A 27,930-nucleotide genomic window follows, 5' to 3' on the forward strand; every position below is an offset into this window, starting at 1 on the left:
GGGTGAGGAGAAGAGTAGAGAGCAACACAGACCTTGGTCTGTGTTGCTATAAAAGTTCTATTTAAAGACCACGCTGGGGAAATGGAGAAATGGAGGACATTACCCTATCTGGATTACTGTGACCATCCCCCTCTTTTCTCCCCCGGCCCCACCCGCTTGAAGCTCTGGGATGGCCTTCTAGATCCCAACCTTACCCTCTTACTCCATCCCTGTGGCTCTTAAGGGGGAGGAATGATGTCTCCCTGCCAATTAGAGACTCTCAAAATAGCACAGTAATTTGATCTGGGGATCTGGGGGAATTGTCAAGGATCATGAGTGGCCTCCCCTCTTCACTGTTGCTCAAGCTCCCTGAATACCAGGAATCAAAAGGTAAAACTCAACCAGTGGAATTTGATTAGCATCCAGCACAGTCTGGGTGAGAGTAAGGGGGAAGCTAAAGGGCAACTAGGAGCCTCTGGGTGAAAACTACCATTCTAGAATTGCCAAAGTACCCTTCTCTATTTCAGTGTCCTCCCCCTCCCCCTCCCTTCTCTTTTAAAACACCCATAGAGCTGCCCAGAGTGAGTGGAAAGTTTCAGGGTCAGGGAGAACCTTTCCCCTCCCCCCACTTTCCATTGTCTAAAATCAGCCTCAGCTGTTCCCTAATTTTTCTTTGCTGGTGATGTCAGTCCATCAAAGTGTCTCACCCTGTGTTCCCCTGAGAACAATGATGGGGTGGAGGGAGCTGGAAAGACCATATTAGGAACAAGAGGTGGAGCCATGGGCAGAAATAAAGGCTCAAGTCTGGGGAACTAGTCACTCAGCCAGCAGCCCCTTCTTTCTTACCCTAGTCTCCAGTCCTCCAGTGTTCACAGGTGAGCTCCCCAACAGCCACTGTTCACGATGGAGGCCATCAAGAAAAAGATGCAGATGCTGAAGCTGGACAAGGAGAATGCTCTGGATCGGGCAGAGCAAGCTGAAGCCGAGCAGAAGCAGGCAGAAGAAAGAAGTAAACAGGTAGGCCTTGGCCTTGGTCTCTCTCACCTGCTGGTGAACAAGACTGTGAGATGGAAGAGAGTTTTCATGGGAAAGGCAGTGACCACTGGTGCCAGCTCATCCTTTGGGTGGGAGGGACTCCTCTTCTTCCCCAGCCTCACTGGATGGGTAGGGGACATCTAGGGTATTTACCTCAGACTGCCTGTGTGACCTTGGGAAAATCGATGGCCCCTTCTGAGCCACAGTGTGTCTGCTGGATTTAAGTGGGAGTGGATCATGTTTTAGAAAAAACCCTGATTTCTAGAGGAAAAAGTGGGAGCTTGGCATGTAGCATCTCTTTTCCCTTAAATGGAGTCACGGACATCTACATCCTAAGTAAGTGTCTTAATGAAAACCCAGCATGGCTTGGTCATCTTAGGGTCAGAGATTACAAGGTCACAGGCGAAGGGCATAGCATAATTCCTGGGGCAGTTGGCTGAAACTGACTAGGGAGAAAGTGTGTCTCACTGAGGATGATAACATAGAGGCTGAGCTCAGGGGTCTGTCAGGGCTCAAGAGCCTAGGGTCTGAGACTGCACTGTTGTGTATATATGTCTTGTGTGTGATTCTTGGGGCTTCTATAGCTGGAAGATGAGCTGGCAGCCATGCAGAAGAAGCTGAAAGGGACAGAGGATGAGCTGGACAAGTATTCTGAAGCTTTGAAGGATGCCCAGGAGAAGCTGGAGCTGGCAGAGAAGAAAGCAGCTGATGTGAGTATAGAGAAATGGGGGGACGGGTTTAATCTACACACATAGATCTTCATGTTAATAACTAAACACTTGGACATATACATACTTGTGGATTCAGAGAACATAGACATTGATACCCACATACATTTTTGCCACATGGTGGCATACCCTTGTAATGGCATATACTTTCTTTCTTAAAGACACGTAGAAGTCTCACCTTCTTACCCCCAATCCAGGAATTTAATTATCTTTCCCAGGACCTGGACAAAGGGAGGGGACTCCAAGTCCAGACTGCTATCACTTTTCCCACCTCCTCCCCCATGCCACATTCTTAGCTTTTGCGTCCAAGGATTGGCATGTAGATATGTGTATTAATAGGGAAACTCTCATCTCTCAACTGCCCAGCAAAGCCAGCTCAGATTTCACAATGGGACAAAGGAGGTCACACTGACCCTGGCCCTATATGGGTTTATTTATCTTGGCCAATGTGGGCATTTACCCTTATGTCACAGAGATGCCATAGAAAACATTGCTTATAGGGCAGCAGAGAGAATCTTAGAATGATATACTATAATAGAAATAAGGACTCAGGGGGTAAAGTTGTCACCACCAGACCTTATTCTGTGACCTTGACTAAATTACTCAGCTTCTCTAGAGCTGAATTTTCCCATTTGAAAATGAAACAAATTCTCTTTTCCACTTCATGTTATCTCATAATCACCCACTTTCCTGCATCTTCGGTCCTGAAGTTAACCACAAAGATAAATGAGAGACTACACAGAAAAGATTTTTGTAAGAAAAGTAACATAGGAATCTTAACAGCAACAAAAGAATGTCCCAGTATTGATGGAAATACAGTCAATTCTCAGCACTGAGTTAATAGGAACATGTGTTTTTTAAAATTCCACTTGGATTTGGAAAACAGCTAGAGACAGAGTAGGCCGTTCAGAAATGTTTTCGGATCCTCACATTCGAACGCTTTGCTATTAGGTTTCTGATCTCCTCTTTGGCTTTCTGCCACTTTCAGGGGCCTGGGGAAGTGGTGAGGGTTGCTGAATATATCATGCCAGAGGTCAGAGACACAAAGCATATCATATACATTATACATGTTCATAGTTTCCAGAAGTTTAGGCCACTGCAAACTATTAATTAATTCTTCCTTCTTGCAAAACTGTGAACAACACAGGTTAATCCCAGGACTGTGGGCAAATGCTTGATGGCCTGCTGGAGTTGCCTAACCTAGGTTCTAGGTATAGATGGATAGATTTCTCTGGTTCTAATAAACGGGCATGGGAGTAAGTTTTCACAAACTGACATAATGTCAGGTTGATAACAATTTTGTGACATGTTGAGTAACAACTCTCTGAGAAAGTCCTTAGGCTGAAACAGCTAGTATGTGGGCTTGGGGAGGTGTTTCCAGGAACAATGAAAAGAGCCAACAAGCCTAACCTGAGATCTTGGGGGCAAAAGAATGACGTAAAGGCTCTAAACAATATGCCCATATCATTGGGAAGATAAAGGAATTTGCTGGGGATGAATTCTATCTGTCCTTACACATACACGCAGACACATACACACACGTCAGCCCCCACCTAGACAGGGTCTACTAAGTATATTCATTTGAAAGAAACTTCTCATATTTATATAGGAATCCACCAAAACCATTTAAATACGTAAAGTATGAGTAAAAAAACTCATTCAACTTCTCTCCCCCTTGTTAGCTTTCCCAGCAGTCATTAAGTACCCTCAGAGATATGTAGGAGAACAAGAAATAGGAGGGGAAGGTTGTAGGCAAGAGGCAAACATCTGTTAGTCCCAGGTTAAGATGGAAACAGGAAGAAAGGTTTTTTTTTTTTTAATTTTTTAAATTTTTGGCTGTGTTGGGTCTTTGTTGCTGCGCGGGGGCTCTACTCTAGTTGCGGGAAGCAGGGGCTACTCTTCGTTGTGGTGCGCTGGCCTCTCATTGAGTGGCTTCTCTTGTTGCAGAGCATGGGCTCTAGGCGCGGGCTTCAGTAGTTGTGGCTCGTGGGCTCTAGAGCGCAGGCTCAGTAGTTGTGGCGCACGGGCTTAGTTGCTCCACGGCATGCGGGATCTTCCTGGACCAGGGCTCGAACCCGTGTCCCCTGCATTGGCAGGCGGACTCTTAACCACTGCGCCACCAGGGAAGCCCCAGGAAAAAAGGTTTCTTTTCTCAAAGCTGAGGTCAGCAAACTACCACCTGTGGAGTAAATCCTGCCACAGCCTGGTTTTGTACAAAGTTTTATTGGAACATTGCCATGCCCATTCATTTACATATCGCCTACTGGCTTTCTCCCTACAAGGGAGTGGTAGCCACACCCTATGGCCCACAAAATCAGAAATATTTACTGTCTGGCCCTTTACAGAAAAAGTTTGCTGACTCCTGCCTCAAGGGCTCAAAGAAGGAAAGTGAGGTGTTTATAGGAATTGGGAAAAGTGCTGAATAAGGAGGAGGCAACAGGTTAAAAGTAGAAAGCAAGGGTCAGAGTCAGCAGCAACATAATATATGCATCTTTGAGGGGAGGCTGCTCTGTCTAATACAAAGGGAGTTCACAGCTCAGCTTTTGCCCTTGAGATTAATAAACAAGTAAACAGGACATATTACTTTGATGTAGATATAAGGGGAAGAGAAGGAGGAGGGAGTCAATAACTGCATGTTTACGCAGGGAGTTCTGGTTATCTGAGAAGCCTTTTTGGAAAGTGTAGGATTTGCCAGGACTCCTTGAACAAAGAAAGGGTGAGGGTGTGGCAAGATCAGACTAAACTTATTTCCTCCCTGAGTTCATCCAAGGTCCTATTGGTTTGTTTTTTAATTGTGGAAAAAATATACATAACATAAAATGTACCATTTTTAAGTATACAAGTCAGTGGCAGTAAGAACATTCACACTGTTGTGCAACCATGTCTAGGGTTCCTTTAATCTGAAATCAGAAGCTGTTGAAGGTAAAATAAGGGGGAAGAAGAGTGCAATAGTTTGGACATGAGAGTCATAACACCCTTTTTTAAGGACAGGAGGTGAAAGGGATGGGGAGAAGAGGGACAGGACAGACATATACACCTGTTGATATATTGTTGTATCGTTGGTTACCAGGAAGACAGTAGCACTGGGCCCCTTGCTGCCCATCCATCATGCTTTTAAAGGTCATTAGGAGTCAATCCACCTGTTTCTCGGGATCAAGAGAAGATTATCTGTTCAAATCTACCAGCCTCAGGAATGCAGTGGTGCTCTCACCACTCCTTTGGTTTGTTTAAGATGAGGTCTTCTGATTCTTCAGTAGGGCAAAGCGGCGGGGGGGCGCGGGGACACGCAGTGTGTGTGTGTGTGTGTGTGTGTGTGTGTGTGTGTGTGTGTGCGCGCGCGCGCGTGCAATACTGCCCCCTGCTGATCAGCACCCAGATGACAAAGTCTCATTTTTGTTCCCATAGTCCCTCTCATCAGATTTCTCCAAAGAGAGTTGTAAAACTTCTTAGGCCATCAGGGCAGTTTACTGAGGCTTCAAACCCTGCTTTTTCTTTCCAATTCCTGGGGTGGGGTGGGGTAATCAGAGTGTACAGGTAACTCTATCAAGCAAATTACTTACTGTTTGCGTTGTTTCTGTTTCCTCTGAATAGTCTCAATGCTCAGTATTTCTAAATGGAGATAGTTGAAGACACACCCTCTGGTGGGAGTGTCTTCAGAACCTGGCATTGAGTGCAGCACCTGACTTACCTATCAATCTTTTTGCGGATTAGGATTCTTAATTTAAAATCCTCTTCTACACCCTCATTCTCCAGAGGAGAAGAGAGCTGCATCACAGGAGAGACTTATTACTATTACTTACTGAGAAGGTGGCAGGAACACAACGAAATAAGAGGGAACAGTAAAATCTCCAAGGCCCAGTACTACTGTGCTTCTAAAAATCCTGCATGGCAATGCCTGTAGGGGCAGTTTCTAACTCATAATAGCTCCTTGGGGTACCTGGAAGCAGAGCGGTGTGAAATTGGTGAGTTATAACATAGAATGGAGGCTGAGTTCCACAGTACTATAGTTTTTCAGGTGCTCATATCATGCTGTTGCACAAAGGATCTGATAACAGTAGTCTGTAATAGAGGATTCCTTCTGACAAAATGGAGGCATAAGATATCTTCCTCACCTACAAAAGGAATTGTAAGCGATGATTAATTACCAAGTCCTGAATCATTCAAGGTTTGGAGAGGCTGGCAAATCACTGGCGCATATTGACTCTCAAAAGTAACAGGGGAAAAGACCAGTACTCTAAATAGAACACTTATGTTCATAACTTATGCCAAATAGATTGAGAACTTTGTCAACCTGCCCATCTCTTCATCCCCCATTAATTCCTTTCATTGATTTTCAGGAGATGGGAGAGAACCTACCTGAGCAGACTTTAAAAGGAGGCTGGAGAGGTCATCGTCTTTTGAAGATGAGACCCAGAAAGTCTAGGCTTTTCTTAGTACCTGGGTTTGGAGCATTTGTGGGGTGGGTGGAAGTAGAGGCTTGTAGGGTGTTTATGTTGTGGAGAGGACACAGGGTGCCCTAGCGGGTAGGTGGTGTCGGACCAGCACTGAGGGAGTGACGGGTCAACGGCGGGTGTAAAGGCCGCACGGGGCAACCATTGCGGGCAGCCTGCCCAGCGACTGGAGAGGCTTGACCACGACGCGCCTTCCGGTTACCATGGTAGCCCTCCCTCTTCCCAACCCCGCCCCCCTTTACTGGCCCGAGGGAAAGGCTGGGAGCGGTCGCCTAGGGCCACAAAGAGGTCCCGCCCCTCGCTCCCAGCCGCGGGTCTCCCTCCAGTGGACGGCCTTCCCGCCTGCCTGCGGTGGGAGGGCGCGGCAGTGGTGGCGTCACATCCGGGCGGGTGGGTGAGTTCCGGTATTTCAGGGCGGAGCAGGCGGAAGTAGGGGTGAGAAGCGGCTGCAACGCCGAGCGGAGGAGGCAGGAACCCAAAGGCAAGCAGGGGCTGGGTGGGGACCATGGCTGGAATCACCACCATCGAGGCGGTGAAGCGCAAGATCCAGGTTCTGCAGCAGCAGGCCGATGATGCAGAGGAGAGGGCCGAGCGCCTCCAGCGGGAAGTGGAGGGAGAAAGGCGGGCCCGGGAACAGGTACGGAGAGGGCGAGGCGCGTGAGGGAGGGGCAGGCGCTGGAGAAGATGGGACAGAAGTGGGTTCCATTTTTGCGGTGGAGCACGGTCCTTAGAGGGCCAGCATACTCGAAGATGAAGTTGGAGCCCGGAGGATGGGTGGGGCTTAGCTTCATTTGGACCTCGAGCGGGTGAGGGGGGAACTGGGTGCTCGAGCGAGCAGGCTTGACCTTTGAAGGAATTGAGCTTCACCGGGACTGGGGGGGTGGTTTTCTTCCTCCTCCTCCTCTTTTCTCCCTGCTCATTCATTCAGTCCCTCTGAGTCGGGCGCGGTCAGGGGAGGGGCTCAGCGGCCTCTCCCTCCCCCACTTCCCCGTGGCGGGGGGCGGGGATTGTGCTCTCGTTTGAGGTTTCTGGCCCAAGGGGTGAGAGTAGGTGGATGCGTCTCTGGTCTGGGTGGGGGCAGAGCCGAACTTAGTGTGAAAGGGTGGGGAGTGGGGGGTGGGAACCGCCGGAAAGCCCCCGGCGTGGCCTGCTGGCAGCTTTTCCGCTCCCTCCTCCTGCTCAGGAAATGAGGCAGCAGTCGGCTGAGAGGAAGCGCGGTGCCCTCCCTGGAGGAGGTTGAGGCCACAGCACCGCCTCCCATCCTCCGTCCTGGGGCCCTTTCCTCTTAAGGGGAGCCCTTGCAACTGCTAAACCCACTCTCTCTGTCGTAGTGAAGCAGGAGGGGAGGAGATGGTACTTCACTCTCTCTGTTAGTGCAAATGTAGGAACCAACAGAACTTAACCATGATAACCTGGAAGGCAGGAACTTCTGCCAGATTCAGGCGTTTATTGCTGAAGTGTGAAGAGTGCAAGTTGAACCGGTTAAGAACACTTCTTCCAAGCAGAGCTGATAAGCGAGTGTATGTGGTAGAGAATCTGATGGAGTGCCGATTTCTGTCAAGGTTTCTGGTTGGCCTAGGCAGTATGGTTGATGGAGACAAAATAATGAGTTCCGAAGTGATGTTACTCTGGTACTTTCCCAATTACCCATTACCGTGTCTTTTTTTTTTTTAAGTTCAATAAATATTTGTTCAACTGAAAGTTGGAACTTAAAATGTTAATGGATTGAATGGTGATTCCTGAAACTGCTTTCTGTTTAGAAGTGGTGGACTAGTTTTAGTAAGCCATAAGGTTTTCCAAGGTCTTGGGTGCAGTCCAGTGGGTGGAGCTGATCTCCTGAGTTGAGGCTTTGGTTTTGGAGGATCTTGAGGCTGGAGAGGAAAGTAACTGTTGTTAAAATTTGAAGACTTAGTGAAAGAACTCTTGTGGTTTATGGTATTCCTTGTTGTTCTTTCCCTTGGTAAGTACTCCCCCCCCCCCCCCACCTTTCTGGCTGCTCCTTCATGGAGTGGCTGAGAATTAATGTTTTGGGGGAAAAGGGGGAAAACAGCTGCCCTCCAGGTTAATACTTAAAGATTGTTAGAATAGTCATTTCTTTTTATAACTGGGCATGGAAATACTGGGAGCTTGTCTTTCTCAGTCACCCATTTCTCAGCGGATTTTTCTTCCATTCATTACGCCCGTAACTTCTAATTATAAATTCAAGTGAGATGGACTGGCTGGGTGACTCCTTACGACTAGTGACAGTTTCTGATCTCCTTTGTTCTGGAGACCAGATCCCCTTAAAGGGGAAGACAGGTATGGCTTGAAGGAACTAACCATGTGTTGAGCTCCAGAATCAGGCTCAAAGTAGGGGCATGCTAGGAATAGTTCTGGGGTAGATGATGTCGTCCCCCCAGCAACAGCCCCCAGGATTTTGTTTTCCCCCTAGGATCGTCACCCACTCCCCCCAGGATTTGGTAATTTTCCTTGCAGGAAAATTTAACTCCTTTTTTCCCCACCCTTGGTGACTCTAGGGTAATAGGCAGCAGAGAGAGCAGCTTCAGATGTTTCTTAAGCTTCTCCCTCAGAGCCTGCCAAATTTGCTTATTGAGCTGAGTGAGATCTAGTGAGAAAGCCCTCAGATGGGGAAGTAGGGTTAAAGATTTATGAAACCAGTATCTTCTACTCCCTAGCTTGAGGGAGCCTAATCTTTTGACTTTCTGCTCTAGTGAACTTTGAATTCCTCCTGAGGAGACACCTGTGGGAAGGGAGGGGAGTGGTGCTTGAACTGCCTGTTATCCTCTTAGGGCATTCTGGAATGTGGGTTTTGCAGGCTCCTCCCTCCTGGAGCTGGAAGCTCTGCACTCCCTGATGGTATCGCATGCTGTTAGTGGGATTGTCACTTAATTCCTTTTCTGGTTGCTTTGTGTGAACATCCAACCCTTGTTGGGAAGCTGGATGAGTCCAGAGCAGAGACTGAGTTGTTCTGGAATCCATCTATCTTTTCTGCTCTTGGCCTGGAGATTGACCTTTTATAATGTAGCACCTTGTCAAATCCACTTTTGATTTTGAATCTCCTTTGCACTTTTTGCGAAACTGAAACAGACTGCAACATAATATTTAAATGCAGTGTTTTTCCTTCTGTGTGTGTGTGTGTGTGTGTGTGTGTGTATGTGTTGTGGTGGTAGAAATACACAATGGTAAGTATTTACCATTTTAACCGTTTTTAAGTGTACAGTTCACCTTATTTGTTGTTAATACCTGTCTCCTAACTTCCGCGGGTATTTCTCTGTCTCTTTTTTTTTCTGGTCTAAACAATTTAGGAATACTACTGAGGGAGTGAGTGGGCTTTGACTAGCAGTTTCGATTGTGGCCTTATTCCCAAATTCCTAGTCTGCAGGGGGTGGGTGGCCGTGGTTAGAATGTCTGACTGTTGTGTGGCTCTCTTCTGTTCGTAGGGTCTGGTGGAGTAAGCAACTGGCTTTATCACCTTTCTTTGGTTTAGGTTTGCTTTCCCGCTGATTACCTTTCTCTTACCTTCATACTAGAGCACATACTCATAGGGGAGAGGCAAATAGCCCTTTGCTCTGAGTGCCTCCGCTTAGACTCCACCTTTGTTTACTCTGGGACAGATAACTCTGCTCCCTTCCTTCCAACTTGCCTGCCCCTTGATGAAATTTAAAGTCCCCAAGGACACAGTATCTCCCTGGGTAGATATATTTGTGAACACAGTGAACTGGGGCAGTCCATTACTCACAGGGCTCAATCCTAACTTTTCCATTACTCTTTTCCTTTGAATTTCATCTGTGGCTTTTGTCTATAAAGAGAAACCCCAGAGTGGCAGAATGCCAGATTTAGGCTAATCCCCTTCTGTCCTTGGCCCTGATCTGCCTCTGAACACCAGTCCCCTGTCCGTTTCTTGCCTTGACGGGTATAGCGCGCTTGGGGAATCTCTTCAGTGTGGAGGATGGTAGCATTTAAACCAAACTCATTTCATAGCTGAAGCTGTTGTCAGCCATCTTCTGATGTGACTGAATCGCTGCTGTGTTCCCCTCTCCAGCCTTGGGATTTTTGCTTCTTGGGTAATGGAGAATCCTATTATTACCTGAAGGAAGGACCTCACAGTGTACCTCCAAGCTGGGAAGAGGTGGGCAGGCTGAAAGATCAAAACCACATCTAGGCATGCTAAACCTAGGATGACAGAAGAGCATATAAAGTTAATGTTTCCCAGGGCCATGTTTCCCATTCTCATCTGCAGAAGTTAGTCCCACTCAATCTCTTGGTACCACTTGATTGACCTGAAAGGGATAGGCATTGTGCATAGGTTCTGGCTGGAAGGAAAAGTCAGGTAGGTGTCTTCCCTTGTTCCTTTAAACATTAAACAGATCTTGATTTTGCAAGCTTTTGTTTCATTGTAAAGAGAACTGATCCTCTGTGGGAGGAGAAAAAAGAGAACAGTGACTGCCCTCCTCCCTTCCCTCCCCACCCAGGTCTCCAAAGCTTTTGCTGGGACTCCCATCCTGGGTTCTGTTTTTGGTACAGGCTTGTTCAATGTGCGCATGCTCTAGTTAGGGCATCAAGATGTGTTTTCTCCTCCTCCCTTTTCAGCCTTGCGAAGAATTCTATTGTAAATGCTGATTTGTGGGAGAAACTGCCCGAGCCAGCTTGTTGTCATGGAAACTGTACACCCCCGCCCCCATAGCCTGTTATCTTTACTTCATTTGGGTAACTTCTGGTGAGCTGGGTGGGGACTTAGATTTCATGAGCTTCCTTCAAATCTGGGTTCGATGTTGTTCTTTTTTTTTTTTTTTTTTTTTTTTTCAGTTCTAGGCATCTGAAGGGAGCGGGGTGGGATAAATCATTGTACTGGCAGTGTTTCATAGTTCTTGGCTGATAAGCAGACTCGTTCTCATAATCTTGACCTGTCAGCCTTTTTGAGCTTGTGAGGCGAAATGTGTGTTGTCCTAGGGCGCATCTGGTTTCCTGAGACAGGACCGGAGAATACTCGTCTTTGTGATATTTTGAATAGAGACACAAATGGTTTTTTAGTAATTTCAGCTTATATAGATGTCTTGATTTTCTTTTCCTGTAGGTCAGTGGTTATATAGCCCCAGCTCCTGCAGTGCCTTGAATCTCCCATGTTTGTATTTGGAAATTTTTGTGCCAAATTACCTGATTCTTAACAGGAGTGTTTTGGGCTATATCCCTTCCCATAGGGGCTGGTGGCCCAGATTATTTCTCTAGCTACCCCCACCCCTGACTGCCAGGAGGAAATCAGGGTAATAGAATTCAGGCACAATCTGGGCTGTAGAAGAGAGATCGTGTTTACCAAGCACTTGGATAAGCATCGGAACCTGGGGAGCGTGCAGGGCAGATTAAATTCTTGTGCGGTTGTGGCGGTCAGTGTACTTGCCACCAGTAAAGGTGTGGGGAGGGGAAAGGCAGTCAGAGGAGGGAGGATTTTCTACCAGTAGAATTCATACACATGCAGCTGCCTTCTTCTTTCCTTGTTTCTTATTCCATTGCCAAGGAGGAGGCATGGGATTACTTGGACTCTAGCCTGTGCCTTATTGTGGGGTGGAGGCCAGGGAGAGGATTGTCATATGCCGTACTGGAGGGTTAGGCTAAAGGGATGACTTGAGGAATAGAAAGGAGTCACAATTCAGAAATTTGGAGGGGTGGTGGTGGGCATGAAGGAAACATTCTTTTCTGCCCCCAGTTTTTTTTGGTAATGCCGTCAGAGCAGATAATTTTAGCCAGAAGAAGCTCCTTGTAGCCAACTTTTAAAAGGTGGGAGGAGGGGGCAAGTTGAAAGGGTGGGAGGTAGGTATCCCAATATTCCATCCTTTTGCTTTTTCTGTTCTGGAAGGTTCTTCTGGAAAACATTATTCTTTTGGCTAATCTCCTCCTGGTGTTAGGGTAAGGTGATCAGAGGGTTAACAACTTGAGTTAAGCAACAAATTAATAGATAATCCAAGATTCCCTCTTTAAGAAACCTTTCTTATTTTTCCACTTTATGTGACACTTATGAGAAAGCTGCTGCAGAGTGAGATACACCTTTAAGCCAGAGCTCAGGCAGAAGGACCCCTTTACTGGCTACCTTTTCTGACACTGGCGTGTTCAGGAATTTGAACTGGTAGTAACTGACACTGGGCTGGGCAAGGAGCTGAGTTTTAAAAACACTTTTCCTGTGGAACGAATGGGAATTCATTGATGGGAAAGGGAGGAAAATACATGTAATATTATAGAATATAAAATCATGTCTGCTAGGTCTTATGTGCATCTGAGTTAAGACACGTTCTACCCTGCAAGGCTCTGGCTTCCTCATGGTGGTAGTCAACCCCAATCTTAGGGTCATAATTAGTTCAGTTTCTTTTCACCATGCCTCTGCTTCCTTTTCCCATTCTTTCATTTACACACAGGCTGAGGCTGAGGTGGCCTCCTTGAACCGTAGGATCCAGCTGGTTGAAGAGGAGCTGGACCGCGCTCAAGAGCGCCTGGCCACTGCCCTGCAAAAGCTGGAGGAAGCTGAGAAAGCTGCTGATGAGAGTGAGAGGTGTGTAGAGGGGCCTGATGAAGTGTGGATTTCAAAAGAAGTTCATAATGGCTCTGATCAAACAGGTTTCTTATAAACCTGTTTTTTAAAACTGTAACCTATCTTTATGGGATCTTCTTTCCTTCTGCATATTCTCTCCATATGAAGACCGACAGAGTAGGGGTTACCTGGACCTGTGACCCTTTTATAATTGGTGTTTCTCTATAAATGGACCTAATGATCCTTAAATGGGGTCACCAGGATGGCCTCCACTTAGACGGCACCCACCCATAGCAGTTCTCAAAGTGAGGTTCCAGACCAGCAGCACCTGGGAACTTGGTAGAAACTCAAATCCTCAGCAGCCCCTACCCCTCATCTACGAATCAGAGACTCTTGAGGTGGAGCCCAGCAATCAGTGTTTTAATAAGCTCTCAACCCTGGCTGCACTGTTAGAATCATGGGAGTGTGTGGTGGGGATCTTTGGGGAGTTTAAAAAATATATCAAGGACTTCCCTGGTGGCACAGTGGTTAAGAATCTGCCTGCCAATGCAAGGGACACAGGTTTGAGCCCTGGTCTGGGAAGATCCCACATGCCGTGGAGCAACTAAGCCTGTGCACCACAACTATTAAGCCTGCGCTCTAGAGGCCGCGAGCCACAACTGCTGAGCCCGCATGCCACAACTACTGAAGTCCGTGTGCCTAGAGCCCGTGCTCCGCAACAAGAGAAGCCACCGCCATGAGAAGCCCGCGCACCGCAACTAGAGAAAGCCCTCGTGCAACAACGAAGACCCAATGCAGCCATAAATAAATAAATTTATTTTATATATATATATATCTCAGAATGCCTGGGTCCTATCCCAGATCTGTTAGAATCCATTGCAAAAGAGATCTGGGCATTGATGTTTTTAAAGCTCCTCCAATAATTTTTTGTTTTTTTTGGGCCGCACTGAGAGGCTAGCGGGATCTCAGTTCCCCAACCGGGAATTGAACCCAGGCCCCGGCAGTGAAAGCCTGGAATTCTAACCACTAGGCCACCAGGGAATTCCCTCCTCCAATAATTTTAATATGTGCCCAGGGTTGAGAACCACAGTCCTTGAACCAACTCATTTTTGTCGAAAATAGCCAGTTGGCTCCTTGTCACGTGTGAGTTAAACGAGAACAAAGGTGTGTGATGACTTGGATGGGATCAAACTAAGACGTTCAGAATTAAAAATACCCTGTTGGGAGTACATTAACGCAGTGCAGCTGTGAAAATAAGTAAGACAGCTATGTGTGTACTATTACAGAGTAGTGTCCAAATTATAGAAATTGAGGAAAACCAGTTGCAGAGCAGTGAAGTATGATTCCTTTGGGGTGTGGGGAAATGGAGATGAGATTTTGGGCATATAAAACATTTCTGGAAGGATTATGAATTAAGAGATTACTTCTGATGAGCAGGACTAGAGTTAGGGAGGCTTTATGCTTTTAGACTATACACTTAAATATTTAGTTTTTTAATAAGTATTATTTTTATAAGAAAGTTTTAAACAAAATAATTAAACTAAGGTGGGAGGGTGCTATGGAAATTCTTTTTGAGTGGCAAGCAGAGAGGAATGGGCTTTAAAAGGTGCAATTCTGGGTCCCTTGGAGTTGAGTTGATGACAGGCTCCCCAGGCTGTCAGTGCCACATTTGTCCGTATTGTTTCTGGCAGAGGTATGAAGGTTATTGAAAACCGAGCCTTAAAAGATGAAGAAAAAATGGAACTCCAGGAAATCCAACTCAAAGAAGCTAAGCACATTGCAGAAGAGGCAGATAGGAAGTATGAAGAGGTAAGACGCTTTTAGCTTGTCCCTCTCTCTTCAGCGATATTGGGCTTCTGAAAAGAATCATGAGAGGGAAATGGCTCCTTCTTTGCTTCACTGAGCTGTACCTGCGTCTTGTCCCGTAGGTGGCTCGTAAGTTGGTGATTATTGAGGGAGACTTGGAACGCACAGAGGAGCGAGCTGAGCTGGCAGAGTCGTGAGTATCTTGCCATACCATTCTGTTCCTTCCCCTTTGGCTTGGGCACTAATGTGAATAAACTAGCATTCCTTCAACCTTGTTAAACAGGACCTAGAGAGTGGGAGTCATCTAGAATGCTTTTTTTTTTTTTTTTAGCCCTAAGAATGGCCTTGGGCTTTCTTACTCTCTTAACTAGTGACAAGTGACAAATGAGGTCACTTGTTCTTCATTGAGAGGAAAATGAAACCTAAAAAAATGGTGAACTGTTAACCGGCAGGCCCTACTGGGTCCTTCCAACTGGGTTCTGCTTCTCCTTGAGGCATTGGAGTGGCTGTGCCAACTTAAGATCTGCCTCTGTTTTTACCACTTTGCCAAGCTTCTGGGGAACTTTAGGGCAAAGGCAGACATGACCTGCTCCCCTGTTGGCACCTTCTGGGCCTTGTTTAACAAAGTCCGTGCTGATGCATATTTATTTGTGCTTCCCTTGCATTCCCCTCTCCTAGATGTGACATATCATGACCATGGTGATGTTTTCTTCCCATTTTTTGATTTTTTATTTTTTTTTTCCATTTTGCTGCTTGTTTCCTTGCTGTGTTCCTTTTTGACCTTTCTCCCTCCCCACAACCTGGCTTGTGCGATCCCTGTGACTATCACTAACAGCCGTTGCCGAGAGATGGATGAGCAGATCAGACTGATGGACCAGAACCTGAAGTGTCTGAGTGCTGCTGAAGAAAAGGTACTAACCATTGAACCCACAGAGAGGTTATATGTATGGTGTGGTTTTGTTTTGTTTTGTTTTGTTTTGCAGCTGCCTCCCCTCCACTGGTTGATTTGTTGAGTGCTTTTTCATCTCTTCATGGAATGCTCCATTCCTCTCCACTTACTTGGCATCTTTCATCTCTTCTTTCCTAATTGCTTCACTGCCTTTCCACAGGGTCTCACCTTCCCTTGGGTGATTTGGGGGACTATTTGGGTTGGGCATCCGTTCCCACCTCCACCCCAGGTAGCAGTTATGATTTGTTCCTGGTAGTGATTTCTGACAAGTGTTTTCTTTATTAGTATCCAAACATTCTGAGTCCCAGCCCAGGAGGGTCCAGCTCCTGACATGTTCTATGGTAGAGGGAGGAGGGTTGATGCTTGCTCAGATTACCTGGGAACTTCTCTTTTCCCCAGTGTGCCTTCCAACTCTCTCTACATATAGGTACAATTCATGTCTGTGTGTCTCTCTCCTTTTTTTTATTCTCTTCTTCCCCTTTTCCTCTCCTGCGGTATTTAAAATATTCACAGTAAGTGTTCTGAGCTGGAGGAGGAGCTGAAGAATGTCACCAACAACCTCAAGTCTCTTGAGGCTCAGGCGGAGAAGGTAGGGGCTGGTTTGTAAAAGTGACAGGCTTTGGGGCCTGGGCCCAGCCCTGCCCTTGATGAAAGACTGGAGAAACCCATTCCTTATATAATCCAGTGAGAAGTATCCACCTACTCTCTCTCCAGATTCTGGGTTTAATGCTAATTCCTGTGCACATTGATTGCTGTAGTTAAAATAACTTCTTGGTCTCAGGTGACTGGGGTCATGTTCTCCTCTGGCTGATACTGCTATGCTGACAGAAGGGGGCAACAAATAGTATCAGATCTGAGACCTAATGAGCAATCAAGACAGATGACTTGTCTTTATCTTCTTGTGGGACTCTTTTCAACCATGTGGCCTCAAGGTGTCACCACACCTACTCATTAACCTGGAGGCAGGAAGAATACCTTCCTGGGTTGATCTGAATAAGATCAAAGCTTAGGTCCATTTTAAAAATAAAGGTCCTGGGGACTTCCGTGGTGGCCTGGTGGTTAAGACTCCGTGCTCCTTATTCCGGGGGCACAGGTTTGATCCCTGGTCGGGTAACTAAGATCCTGTATGCCACTTGGCCAAAAATTAAAAAAATTTTTTAAATAAATAAAGGTCCCGGAGGATTCTGAGGGTATCATGGCTCTAAGGACATTAATTCATGGATTTTAAGGACTGTTGTCCCAAAACGGCCTTGCTCTTTCTCATGGATCGTTCAGCACATTAAATCCAAGAGGATGTTCAGTGTAAAAGTAAATGTCAGGAGGGGGGTATTGTCTGTGTGAGTAATTTCTATTCTGAAATGTTTATTCTACTTCTCTTACAGTACTCTCAAAAAGAAGACAAATATGAGGAAGAGATAAAGATTCTTACTGATAAACTCAAGGAGGTGAGCTGAGGGGATTATAAGGAAGGACCCAAAACATTTAGAGGCATGTAAGGCATTAATGTAGACTTACACTAGCTGGCTTTGGTTCTGAAAGGTATAGAAGTAGAAGGTGGAAGAAGAAGAGATCCTTCTCTGTCTTACTCATCTCTTGATTCTGACTGATTTCATATTTCCCCCAGGCAGAGACCCGTGCTGAGTTTGCTGAGAGATCGGTAGCCAAGCTGGAAAAGACAATTGATGATTTGGAAGGTATGGAGCCTGGGTGAGGGATTAAAATAAAGAAATCTAGAGGATGACCTTGCCCTTTGACCGTTAGCCTCTTCCCCTGTACACCAAAGGGAGTTGGTAATGACTTGGCATGCATCCTATGCCCTGCCCTGTGCCACAGCTAGGTGAAGTGGGTCAAATCCTGAAAGTGGATTTTTATACTTACTCTTCCTGTAATAAGACTTTACCTAATATTCTGGAATTTGCATCCTTCCCTTGGAGGAGACTGGTAATAGCATGTACCTCCATGTCACCCCATGGCTACTTTTGGCAATCTTGTTCACCACTCAAGTTGTGGGGGACCTCACCAAGAGATGCAGCAGTGGAATGACCACTTCTCAGAGCTGACCGATGCCAGGGGCTTTCTAAATACTTCCTGCCCCCATAATTTGGCAACTGCATCTACCCTAACAAGGGAAAGTTTGTACTTTGCTCTGAGAACTCTGAGATATGCTCCTTTGGTACACTCTGGGTAGCAGGATATTCTTTGGGAGAGTTTTGCGGAGGCAACCTGTAGAGCAAAGGGGCCAACAATATTGGTCACGATGGGTAGGTAAAGAAGAAGTGTCTGAATATTAATGTGTATTTTCTCCTTTTTCTATGTTTGTTAAATTCAGCATTATCACTGCTAAGAATTGGGTTAACTGGGTGGGAATGGTATCCTCTTGAGTGCCTTTGGTAATTGGAATTTCTAGTCATGACTATGCCCAGGTTCTCAACCTTTACTGCAGTTGATTAGAGGCGTCAAGAAGTCCCGTTCGTCCTGGGGACAGTGGATCTGAAAATGGCTAGTCATGGCAACCAGGATAGATGTTCTCCTGACTGTGGAATTAGACCCATGGTCACACTTTCCCTAATTTCTAATGATTCCCTCTCTTCATCTGCTTCTGATACCTTTTACTCTGTCCCCTCGTTCCTCCCTGTGGTTCCTGTGCCTGTCCAGATGAGCTCTATGCCCAGAAACTGAAGTACAAGGCCATTAGCGAGGAGCTGGACCACGCCCTCAATGACATGACCTCTATGTAACTATCTCTGACAGCAGAGTGGGGCTGGGACCTTGGCTTGTGGGTGGGTGGGGGTGTAGGCTGTGCATAGTGTGCTCTGGTTTTGTCTTCTGAAAACTAGAATCTCCACTCTTATCTTTAAAACACTGGTGCTGGTTACTTGTTGGCAAAAGCTGGGGAGGCATTTAATACTGGATCAGTGGTAGCACCCTGATCTACGAGTAATTTTTGTATTTTTTATTCATAGTCCCTTCATTATGACACCAGGATTTTTCTATCTGTTTCTCAAATTTAGTCTCAGAAGGGCTACTGATGAAGATAGAATCAGGTCATCATATAAATTTAAGGAACTAGGGCCCAGAGAGCCAGTGACTTGGGCCCTAGCATCTTACAACAAAACTCAGACTTCATGGGTGTATATGATGCCCTGATATTAAAGTTTAGGGGAAACACCCATGATTGGAAATACCAAATTCACCTAAAAATCAAGCTGAGTCCCAGAGCAAGCCAGGTAGTAAAAAGCACCAAAAAGAGTTGTTGGGGACTTCATCTGTTTGCTGTGGATCCCTGATCCTTGATGCTAATCTGCCTTTTTCCCACTAACCCTGAAAAGAAGCCAAATAACTCAGGTTGTAGTGTCTGGCTCTCTTTTATCATTCCTACTGCCACCTCTTCCTTTTTCACCTCTTCCTTTCTCCCAGATTGCTGTCTAGATTGATGCTAGTCCTTCTCACCTAGAGTCTCCTTACTTTTTCACACAGATAATTATCACCGTTTCTGCTCTGTTCTGGATCTGCCCCCTTTCCTCGGGGAACCCAACGCCCCACTCTCGCTCTGGATTCCATTTGGGTCAGCCTGGCTGACCCCCAAGGCATTAGGATGGGCGGGGGGACCACAAAGCAACTTATGTATTCTCTTCCACCCCTCACCCCAAATTAAAATGTTAAGCTGCCGGAAGCCTCATGCCACCCTGCATTTGTGTCATTGACAAAGCTGCTGCTGTCCCTAAAAAGGATCCTTGGGGGTGTGATGTGGGGAGCAGCTATTGTAGGCTCTCCCTCCTCTGACTTATATAATCAAAGCCACTTTTGTGTGTGTCTATTTTTTCTTGACATTTAAATTCAACTGATCTGAATCTATCAGAGTGGTGGACTAGGAGAAGTTACTCAAGCTGAATAAGATCATCTAAGTCCTTTACTTCCAGGTTCTTAAATCATCCCGTCCGGAATGTTTGTCTTCTCTTTAGGTTCTCCTCCTTTGAGAGACCACAGAAGTACCTCCCAATATATATTCTCTACCGTTTTACCAGTGGTTCAACTGGTGCATCCTCGGAATACCCGATGAACCCAAATATGTTACCACTAAAATTGACTAATATTATCCCAAGTCACAGAAAATACGTAATAGGTAGAATTTCCAGCAGTTTTATGTTTTCTTTAAATCTTTCTTACATACTTGAGGCTCACTACCATTTGCCTGCTAGTATGTGCTACCGGGATAGAAGACAAGTGATAAATGATTGTTACTGGAAAAATAAAAACAATCATGCATATTTCAAATATTACACACAAGGTAGTAATTTATTACATGCATAAATATGGTTAATTGCGTCTAGTAAGATTGTTCCTAGTTTATGTTGTAGAATTAAGTATCAACCTTTCGGAAATTCCTACGCTAATTTACATAGCAGAGATGGTTTAATCTGGGTAGTGCAGTCATCGGTTGTACTTATCTAAACACCTAAGTATTGTTCGCTTAGTATTTCAGTTTCTCAGTGGAGTATATATTTAAAACTTGCCTTTCTTTTAAACAGATACAGCCAGGTAGAGAGGTTTTCCCTAGTTTAAAACTTTAGGTCTCATCAAATTCAGGTTTCTTTCTGTCTGTACCATTTCTTTTTGCCACACAGCCTTTGTGATTAAGGTACAGGTTAAGTTATTATTAATTTAGGCACAGGGTATTAAGGTGGGGACAGAAATAACCAAAGACGGAGGCATCATCCCTACTCTCAGGTTGCTCAAAATCCAGTAGGAGAGAGAACATATGTATAAAACTAAAGATGATGTGTGATATGTGCCCCAAATAATAAAGTTTTGTGGGAGTTCAGAGGCGGGGAAGAGGTTGATTGCAGTGGGGATGATTAGGAAAGTCTCATGATAGGAGGCACATAAAAGGTACTTAATAAACATGTTAAAGCTTTCCTCTTCGTTTTTATTGGATTCCAAAAGATTGGATTTTTGACAACCAGAGTCTGGTTGAAGGAAAGTGGATATTGAGTATCTTCATTAAAGAGAAGCAAAAGAATAAAGGCTTAGAGTTGGGAAGGACACCAGAGCTATAACCATTTAGTTAGAGTAAGGAACAGGTATGTGCTGTATCAGGCTGGGGAGTTTTAATTTTATTTTGTAGGTAATGGGGGTGCCACTGGAGATTTTGAACAAGGATATGTTCTGAGTAGCATATAAGAAGAGTTAATTTGGCAGCTACGAATATGTTAGAAGGGGAGCAGATTATCAAAGTGATCCATTAAGACGATGATTCCCAAATTTCATTCATTTGCATACCACTTTTGATGGCAAACATATTCACATGCAGCCTAGCCTACATTATTTTTTTAATTTACTTGTTTTCAGATTTGTTCTTACGCTACACAATTCTAATTTGAAATCAAAAGTTTTGACGTGTGCTAGTGTTTTTTTCTAATGCACATTAAAATAATACAGCTAATAAATTTTTTTTAAGTTCACAAATGTATACTGTCTGCAGTCTTCTCACATATCACTAGCAGTGACTGTAGCACACTTTAGGAAATACTGGGTTAGGTTATTGCAGTTTCCCAGAGATAATAATATGAACTAGAGTAGTGGTAGTAGGGGATGGTGCTGAACCTGGGCATTGTGAAGGGCCTGGTCACTAAATGCAAGAAGGAAGTGTCAAGGATGACTGGCTTGGAGCCTAGGAAAATGGTAGTATTAAAGGTGTAGAGAGGTCATGTGGTCTTGGTTTGGGGAGGCACGGGAAAGTAGAGAAGAATATAAGTCTGAAAAACTGGCAGGTATCCAAGATGAAAACAAAATCCTAAGACTTGAAGGGGAGAAATTGATATGAGATTTGGGAATCCATGAGGTTGGCAGGCAGTTTAGGCCATGGAAGTAAATTTGAACCCTAAAAGACAATTACAAATGTAAAAAGAAAAAAATAGGCAGAGGAAAATCTGTGTAGAGGACGAAGCCAAGTGGAATTGGTTGGAGGGATAGAAGGAGAACGAGTAACTTTGATACTTTAAAAACTTCAAGGCTGGGTGATTTCCAGTGATTCTCAACTTCAGGTAGAGAAGGAAGATAACTGAAAATAGGACATTGTTGCTGATGTTTTATTAATCTGAGGGTATATACTGGACATTAAGGACAAAGAGAGGAGCCATATTTCAAGGAAGAGAAGAGTGAATTGGTGGGAAAGAAAATAAAGGCATGAAGTATAGTCTATACAAAGTCCAATAGAACTTTTGGCAGTGATTTCCAGTATAGTAGCCACTAGCCACACGTGTTGTTGAACACTCAGTGTGGCTAGTGTGACCCAGAAGCTAAATTCTCATTTTATTTACTCTTAGTTCATCTAAATTTAATTAGCCACATGTGGCTAGTGGCTGCTGCATTCATTGGATAGTACAGTTCTAGATGTTTTAGTATGTAGGCAGAAGGAGTTGACTTTGGTACAGAGAAAGGCTTCTTACAAAGGAAAGAAGAGAGAGTAGAGAGAGATTAGAAGAAAAATGAGGTGTTATACTTTGGTAGCTCCTGTCTTTCCCCATGGCATGACTGATGTGAGCAAGGATAGAGACCAAGAAGCCAGGGTAGCAGAGTGAAATTTGAAATACTGTACCATGATAAATTCACTCTTTTGTTTAATGCTTTGTATCCTTATAGAAACCATCCTATGTTACTTGAGCCAGGACTAGCTATGGGAATGGGGTGAAGCATCATTGGTAATCTCAGAGCAAAGTGCTTCATCTCTTAACTTTTTCTCATCTTAATTTCTAAGAAAGAACCACAGGCTGTTGTGTTGGAGTCCATTCTTCCCTTCCTCATTACCGTTGTTGGGATGAGGAATAAAACAAAATGTGACTGGACCCCAAGTTACCTGATGGGTGGAACTGACCTGTTATGTTAGGCAACCTTGTCTTAGTCACACCCAGTTTCTTCCATTCACATATTGAATACTCCTTAGACTTAACATGAGGGGGGAGTTTTTTTTGTTTTTTTTTTTTTGAGGGGGGAGTTTTAAAAAAACAAAAAAGAGCAAAATCTGTTTTTTCTACCTCATTCCTTGAACTTTGAGGCTTTAAAACTGATAGAGTTCCCTTTACTCCAAGCACCCCCATCCCTTTTCCTTTTCCTGTTACAGAATGAAATTGACCTGATTCAGACCAGTGAAGGATGTGTAGCATCCATGGGATTATTCCTTGAAAGGAAAATCAGACCAAATGGGGATTCTCTGGCTTGTTTTTTTGTTTGTTTTATTTGCTCTTATCAGGGAACCAAGAACTTTAATGAACTAGTGTCTGGTCCTGAATTTTTAGTTACTAGAAATAACAGAGTTAGAAACCTTACTGATTACTAAGTTCAAGGTGAGAGAACAACCACATTTATCTTTTTGACCTTCTGCAATTCTTAAGGAACTATAAGTTCTGGGATTTAATTAGGCAATAAAATGCTCCCACTTCTTCTCTGTCTCTTTATTTCTTCCCTAAGTGGAACAAAACCCTCATTGAACCGGCTGCTTTTGGGGATATGATCCTAATAACACCCTTCTTTCCCAGGGAGGAAGTGGGAGTCACACTGCCTAACTTGGATATAGGTGCTACGGATCAGTCAGGTTGCATATGGTCTTTATATGTAATATAACACCAGAAAGTTCAAGAAATGAGAGTTCAACATAATTTGAACCCCTGCTATTTGTCAGAGTTGCCCCAGTGAATAAGACAGGTTGAATCCCAGGCCTCATGGACTAGTATAGACTAGTACAGTGCTTCTCAATGATGAACTTTAGTCCTTTAAGCCAGGATAATTCTGGGATATACAGAACAATCCTACTTATTGCTGTCCCCTGCCCAATAAATATCTGTAGGGCCCTCCAGTTATTGTGACAAATACACATTTCTAAATTCCCCTCTAGCGGAGGGGAGGGGCAGTATTCCTCCTACTGAGATACTGGTTTAGTGGGAAGTACAATTTAAAAAATTGCCTCCAATTCTGCCCCTTAATACGACTCTTGTTTTTTGGTTATTCCGCCCAGGATCTTGTTGTACATGTATGCTTTCTGTTTTGACTGGGTACACAGAGTGACAAGTATTATTGGGAACATACTGGCCCCCAGCTTCCAGGTAGAACTGGGAAAACCTCAGCCCAGAAGGCAAGGTACCTGAGCAATGCCCGCAGTCAGCCCACAGAGGCAAGGCAGAAAAGTCTTTTTCATATTGAGGTCCTGAGACCATTTTGAAACAGACTGTAAAACATAGAAAGAAACTTGTTTATGAACACCAGAGGCTGACATTAGGAGTAGACCAGGAAGATCCATCCCCAGTTGCCATTACGTCTGTGTTGGTCACATGGATTTGGATTCTCTCTACCCCCTCTTTTTTATTTATTAAAAAAAATTTTTTTTCTTGTGATGAGAACTCTTAGGATGACTTTCCTAACACCTTTCATGTATAACATACAGCAGTATTAATTATATTATGTTGTACATTTCATCCCTAGTACTTCTGTATCTTATAACTGGAAGTTTATACCTTTTGACTACCTTCATCTAATTCCTCCTCCTCCCACTCCCCACCTCTGGTAACCACAACTCTGATCTCTTTTCTATGGCTTTGTTTGTTGAAGTATAATTGACCTACAACACTATGTTAGTTCCTGGCGCACAACATAGTGATTTGATATTTCTATGCATTGCAAAACGATCACCACTCTACACCTCTTTAAGATGTGCTCCAAGTAGAAAATCCATATAAAGCCAGGGGACTTGAGCGCTTAATTACTTGTATCAGGAATGCTTTTGGTTATAAGAAACATCTTAATAGCAGCTTAAATAAATATGGGATTTATTTTTCTCTCATAATAAAAAGTCTTGATTTGAGCAACTGTGGCCTGATATAGTTGGGATTTCCGTGATTCTCACGGCCCTTTCTTTTAAGGTTGAAATTTGCAACTCTAGTCATCACATCCATCATGTTCAAGGCAAGAAAGAAAGCTAAAGTTTTTCCAGAAGCCCCGGACAGACTACCCCCTACATCTCATTGGCCCAAACTGGATCACATGATCCCCCCAAGCTGCCAATGAGGCTGGAGAACCAGGATAGTCTTTTTTTTTTTTGATAACCAAACATAATTTTTATTTGGTTTTGGAGTATAACAGGATAGTCTTGATTGGCTTGTACCAGTAATTCACCTTACCTGGGGCTGGCTGGACACACTGTTGGCTCGGACAGGTTTGGGGTTCTTTTAGAAAAGGTGAAGTTGGGTTTTGATTTGCTGTGCCACTATGATGGGCTTGTCACCCAACACCTACAACAAGAAGCAGTAGAAAGTACAGGATTGAGTGAGTGTAGGGATATTTATCCCAGTCTCCCATTCATAATGCTGTACTGAATGCTTTTACAGAAAAATGTTCAACCATTCACTCTGGTTCCTTACAGACCCTGATTATTATAAATGTATTTCTTATAAGCCAGGTGTATTCCTTCCTTTGCCGTGTTTCACTTGTCTCAGTTTCTCAACCCAGGGAATAAATACGGTGAAGGAGATACTCTTCTCCCTCAAAATGTCATTCTTTCAACTTGTCAGTCTGCATTTTTTATTTTATTCCTCTGTTGGTCTTTCCACCAACTGACCTAATCCTCCTCGCATCCATCCTGCCTTACAGATGCATGTTATGTATGCCAGGTAGTTGAAAGTCTCAAAATTTACTTCTGGTACTCTACTAACCTTCCCTTTTTCTCTTTCTCCTCCTCTTTTTCCTCTCCTTCTCTTGTTTTCTCTCCTCTCCATTGCTGTTGCAGAGCGTCTCTACAGCCAACTTGAGCGAAACCGCCTGCTTTCTAATGAGCTGAAGCTAACGCTGCATGATCTGTGTGACTGATGGGCAGGGCTCACTGATGCCCATTAAACCGAGCTTACGGCTCACACCACTGACCTGGACCCCAGCAAAAAGCTGATTGTCTTTTAAAAGTTATTATTTTGCCCTAAGCAAATTGCTTTTTAGTTGGGACAGTTAGAATAGTGTCGACTTCCTAACTGCACTGTAAAGTGGGAACAGTTAAGATTAATACTGCCTTTCTGTCCCGTTTCAAGAGATTGTGGGTGATGAAGGGAGGGACCTGAGAGACAGTGAGAAAACCTGGGAGAGTTTTCTGTTTTCCACCCTTACTTGCTGCTCTTTCACTTGTGCACTGACTGTAGGATATGTTCCCTTGCATGGATGTTTTCTAACAATAAAAGGACTGACTTGACAAGATGTTGTAACTGCTTCGTCTGCAGGCCCAGGGATGGGCCCTTCTGACCGGGTAGAAAAAAGGGAAGGGAAAGAAAGGGGTGTGGGATATGAATAGGTCTGCGTTGCCATCCCCTTCTCTGAGTTGAAGAGTATTTTCCCCACCTCCCTAGAGCAGTGAGTGGTTTACTTGCTGGGAAGCTTTGATTCTCCGTGATGTTCAGCTGCCGGTTTTCTTCCTGACATTTTTCCTCTTGCTGCTTTCTCCTGGTATTATGTTTAATTGTAAGTAACTATGTCACAGGCTAGTTCTGAAGAATAGCTCTGCAAAAATCTCAGTTAAGATTTTGCTTACAAGGATATGTTTTGTAGTATTCTTGACTTTGTTCTCTTTCGGGATTCTCTGACTTAGCTATGGGGGTTCTTTTATTTATCCCACTAATTATTCCTTTCCTCTCTACTTGTTGAGGAAAGCCTGTAGTGCATGAGGATCCTCCTGTACTCTTTTCAAGTTGAGGTTCTGCTGTTTCTACTGGTAGAAATATGCCCATCCTTGTTCTCAATGTGTCAAACTCCAGCGAACTATTCCGAGTAGGTGTTGTCCTGTGGGCAGAGACTAGAAGAGTGGATGGCTGGTGTTTAAGGCCACCTCCTTCAGTGACTGAAAGCTGAAAGCCTTGGTTGGGTGTGGGGAGGAGAGGAAATGACTGATAAGGTCCCCAGCTCCCTCCCCCAGAAGTACAGCAACACCTGTAACTTCAGTAGGCAAGCCTGAGGCCCTGCAAAACCGAGTGATGCAATGGCTCACTTCTGTGGCTGAGAAGGCAGCTGCTTTATTAGTCTGCAGTTTCTCTGCAACAGGAGCAATTCTCAGAGTGGGTAGACCTTGAAATTTACTTCTAGTTTTTATAACGTCTCTCCTTTACCCCCATTAGATAAACTGAAATGCACCAAAGAGGAGCACCTCTGTACACAAAGGATGCTGGACCAGACTCTGCTTGACCTGAATGAGATGTAGAGCACCCCAGTCCCATCCTGCCGCTGCTCCTCCCTCTGACCCCGACTCCGCTGAGGCCAGCCTGCCCGAAGCTGACCTTTAAACTGAGGGCTGATCTTTAACTGGAAGGCTGCTTTCTCCTTTCGCCACCTCTCCCACCCCCACCCCTGTGTCCTTTTCGCCAAACTGTCTCTGCCTCTCCCCAGAGAGTCCATTTGGGCTAGAGGCTGAGCACCTTTGGGAACAACGTTTAAGGGAATGTGAGCACAATGCTAAGTGTCTTTAAAAGCATGTTGTGATGGACACATTTTGTAATTATCTTTTCTGTTGTTGTTGATGTAGCAGCCATTTGTAAAACATTCCAGATAATTCCATAGTTTTGAAGCAGCAGTCTAATCCCTTTCTCACTTTTGGAAGGTAACTTTTCAGCTTAATGCATATTGCCCTCTCCGTAGAGGAGGGGAAAAGGTATGGGCATGCCTTACTGAGAGCCAAACAGCCCAGAGAAGGACTCCATTTTGGGAAACCTTATTGCTCTGTAAAAAGTACCCGCCAAACCAGAAAGGTGATTCCAGAAGGAGTTAGCCAAAAAAAAAAAAAGCGACCATATGAAATCAAGATGGTGAGACCTCTGAGACCAAATCCTTGTCCCAGCTCTACCCTGTTCCCAGCCGCTCACAGAATGGATCGTGTGCCCCTTATTTTGAGGCGACCACTTATTTGCTCTCCCGCCTCCTTGAAAGAAAGGAAAGAAAATTATGTTTTACCACTGATTTAGCCATATGAAACTCATCTCATCACCCTTTTCTGGGTCTGAAGCTGCTGTCTCTAAAAGTGCCATCTCATTGTGCATTGTATCAGTTAGTGCTGGAGAAATCTTGAATAGCTTATGTACAAAATTGTTTTTAAATTTTATATTATTTTGAAACTTTGCTTCTTTGGGGTTGGGGCACACTGGTCACCCCATCTGGCTGTGAGAGCTCTCTACAGTCTGGGCTGGCAGTGTGCTGATCTTTTAAAGTTTCTTTCCCTACCCAATCCCCTCTTTTTGGTGAGGTTTCAGTGAGGTCAGTTAGGTGTGCATCCTACAGCTTAATTGGCTTAAAATGTACTCCCCTTTGGTGTGGTCTCTTTGGGGGCCGATTGGGAGAAAGAAAAAACAATAGTGTAACTGTTTTGATACTGAACATTGATAAATGTCTTTTTGAAATAAAGAACCAGTCCCTCCAACCCTCAGAGGTGCTTGCTTTTATTTCCTAATC

General features: G+C 44.6%; 1 protein-coding gene and 1 long non-coding RNA gene across 13 annotated transcripts; both read left to right on the forward strand.

Annotated features, from left to right (window-relative positions):
• Positions 1-779: 779 nt before the first annotated feature.
• On the forward strand, positions 780-27,904 carry TPM3 (tropomyosin 3; the record flags this gene model as incomplete). Of its 12 annotated transcripts, none has more annotated exons than XM_082435991.1 (10): positions 780-996; positions 1,599-1,724; positions 12,598-12,731; positions 14,402-14,519; positions 14,639-14,709; positions 15,979-16,054; positions 16,848-16,910; positions 17,090-17,159; positions 18,121-18,199; positions 26,607-26,969. In XM_082435991.1, exons 1-10 carry the CDS (start codon positions 883-885, stop codon positions 26,608-26,610), a joined length of 855 nt encoding a protein of 284 aa, XP_082292117.1. In that variant the 5' UTR covers positions 780-882. The 12 variants fall into 12 exon arrangements, with proteins under 12 accessions (XP_082292117.1, XP_082292118.1, XP_082292120.1 ...); XM_082435992.1 differs by lacking the exons at positions 15,979-16,054; positions 26,607-26,969 and adding exons at positions 15,352-15,427; positions 18,943-19,138; XM_082435987.1 differs by lacking the exon at positions 26,607-26,969 and adding an exon at positions 18,943-19,138 and having other exon boundaries at positions 781-996.
• On the forward strand, positions 6,837-12,347 carry LOC309648224. Its single transcript, XR_014256539.1, has 2 exons — positions 6,837-7,713; positions 10,434-12,347. It is a non-coding gene; the product is annotated as an uncharacterized lncRNA (long non-coding RNA).
• Positions 27,905-27,930: the final 26 nt, after the last annotated feature.

This window comes from Balaenoptera physalus, assembly GCF_965194825.1.
Source record: "Balaenoptera physalus genome assembly, chromosome: 1".
In the NCBI taxonomy this organism is placed as follows: domain Eukaryota; kingdom Metazoa; phylum Chordata; class Mammalia; order Artiodactyla; family Balaenopteridae; genus Balaenoptera; species Balaenoptera physalus.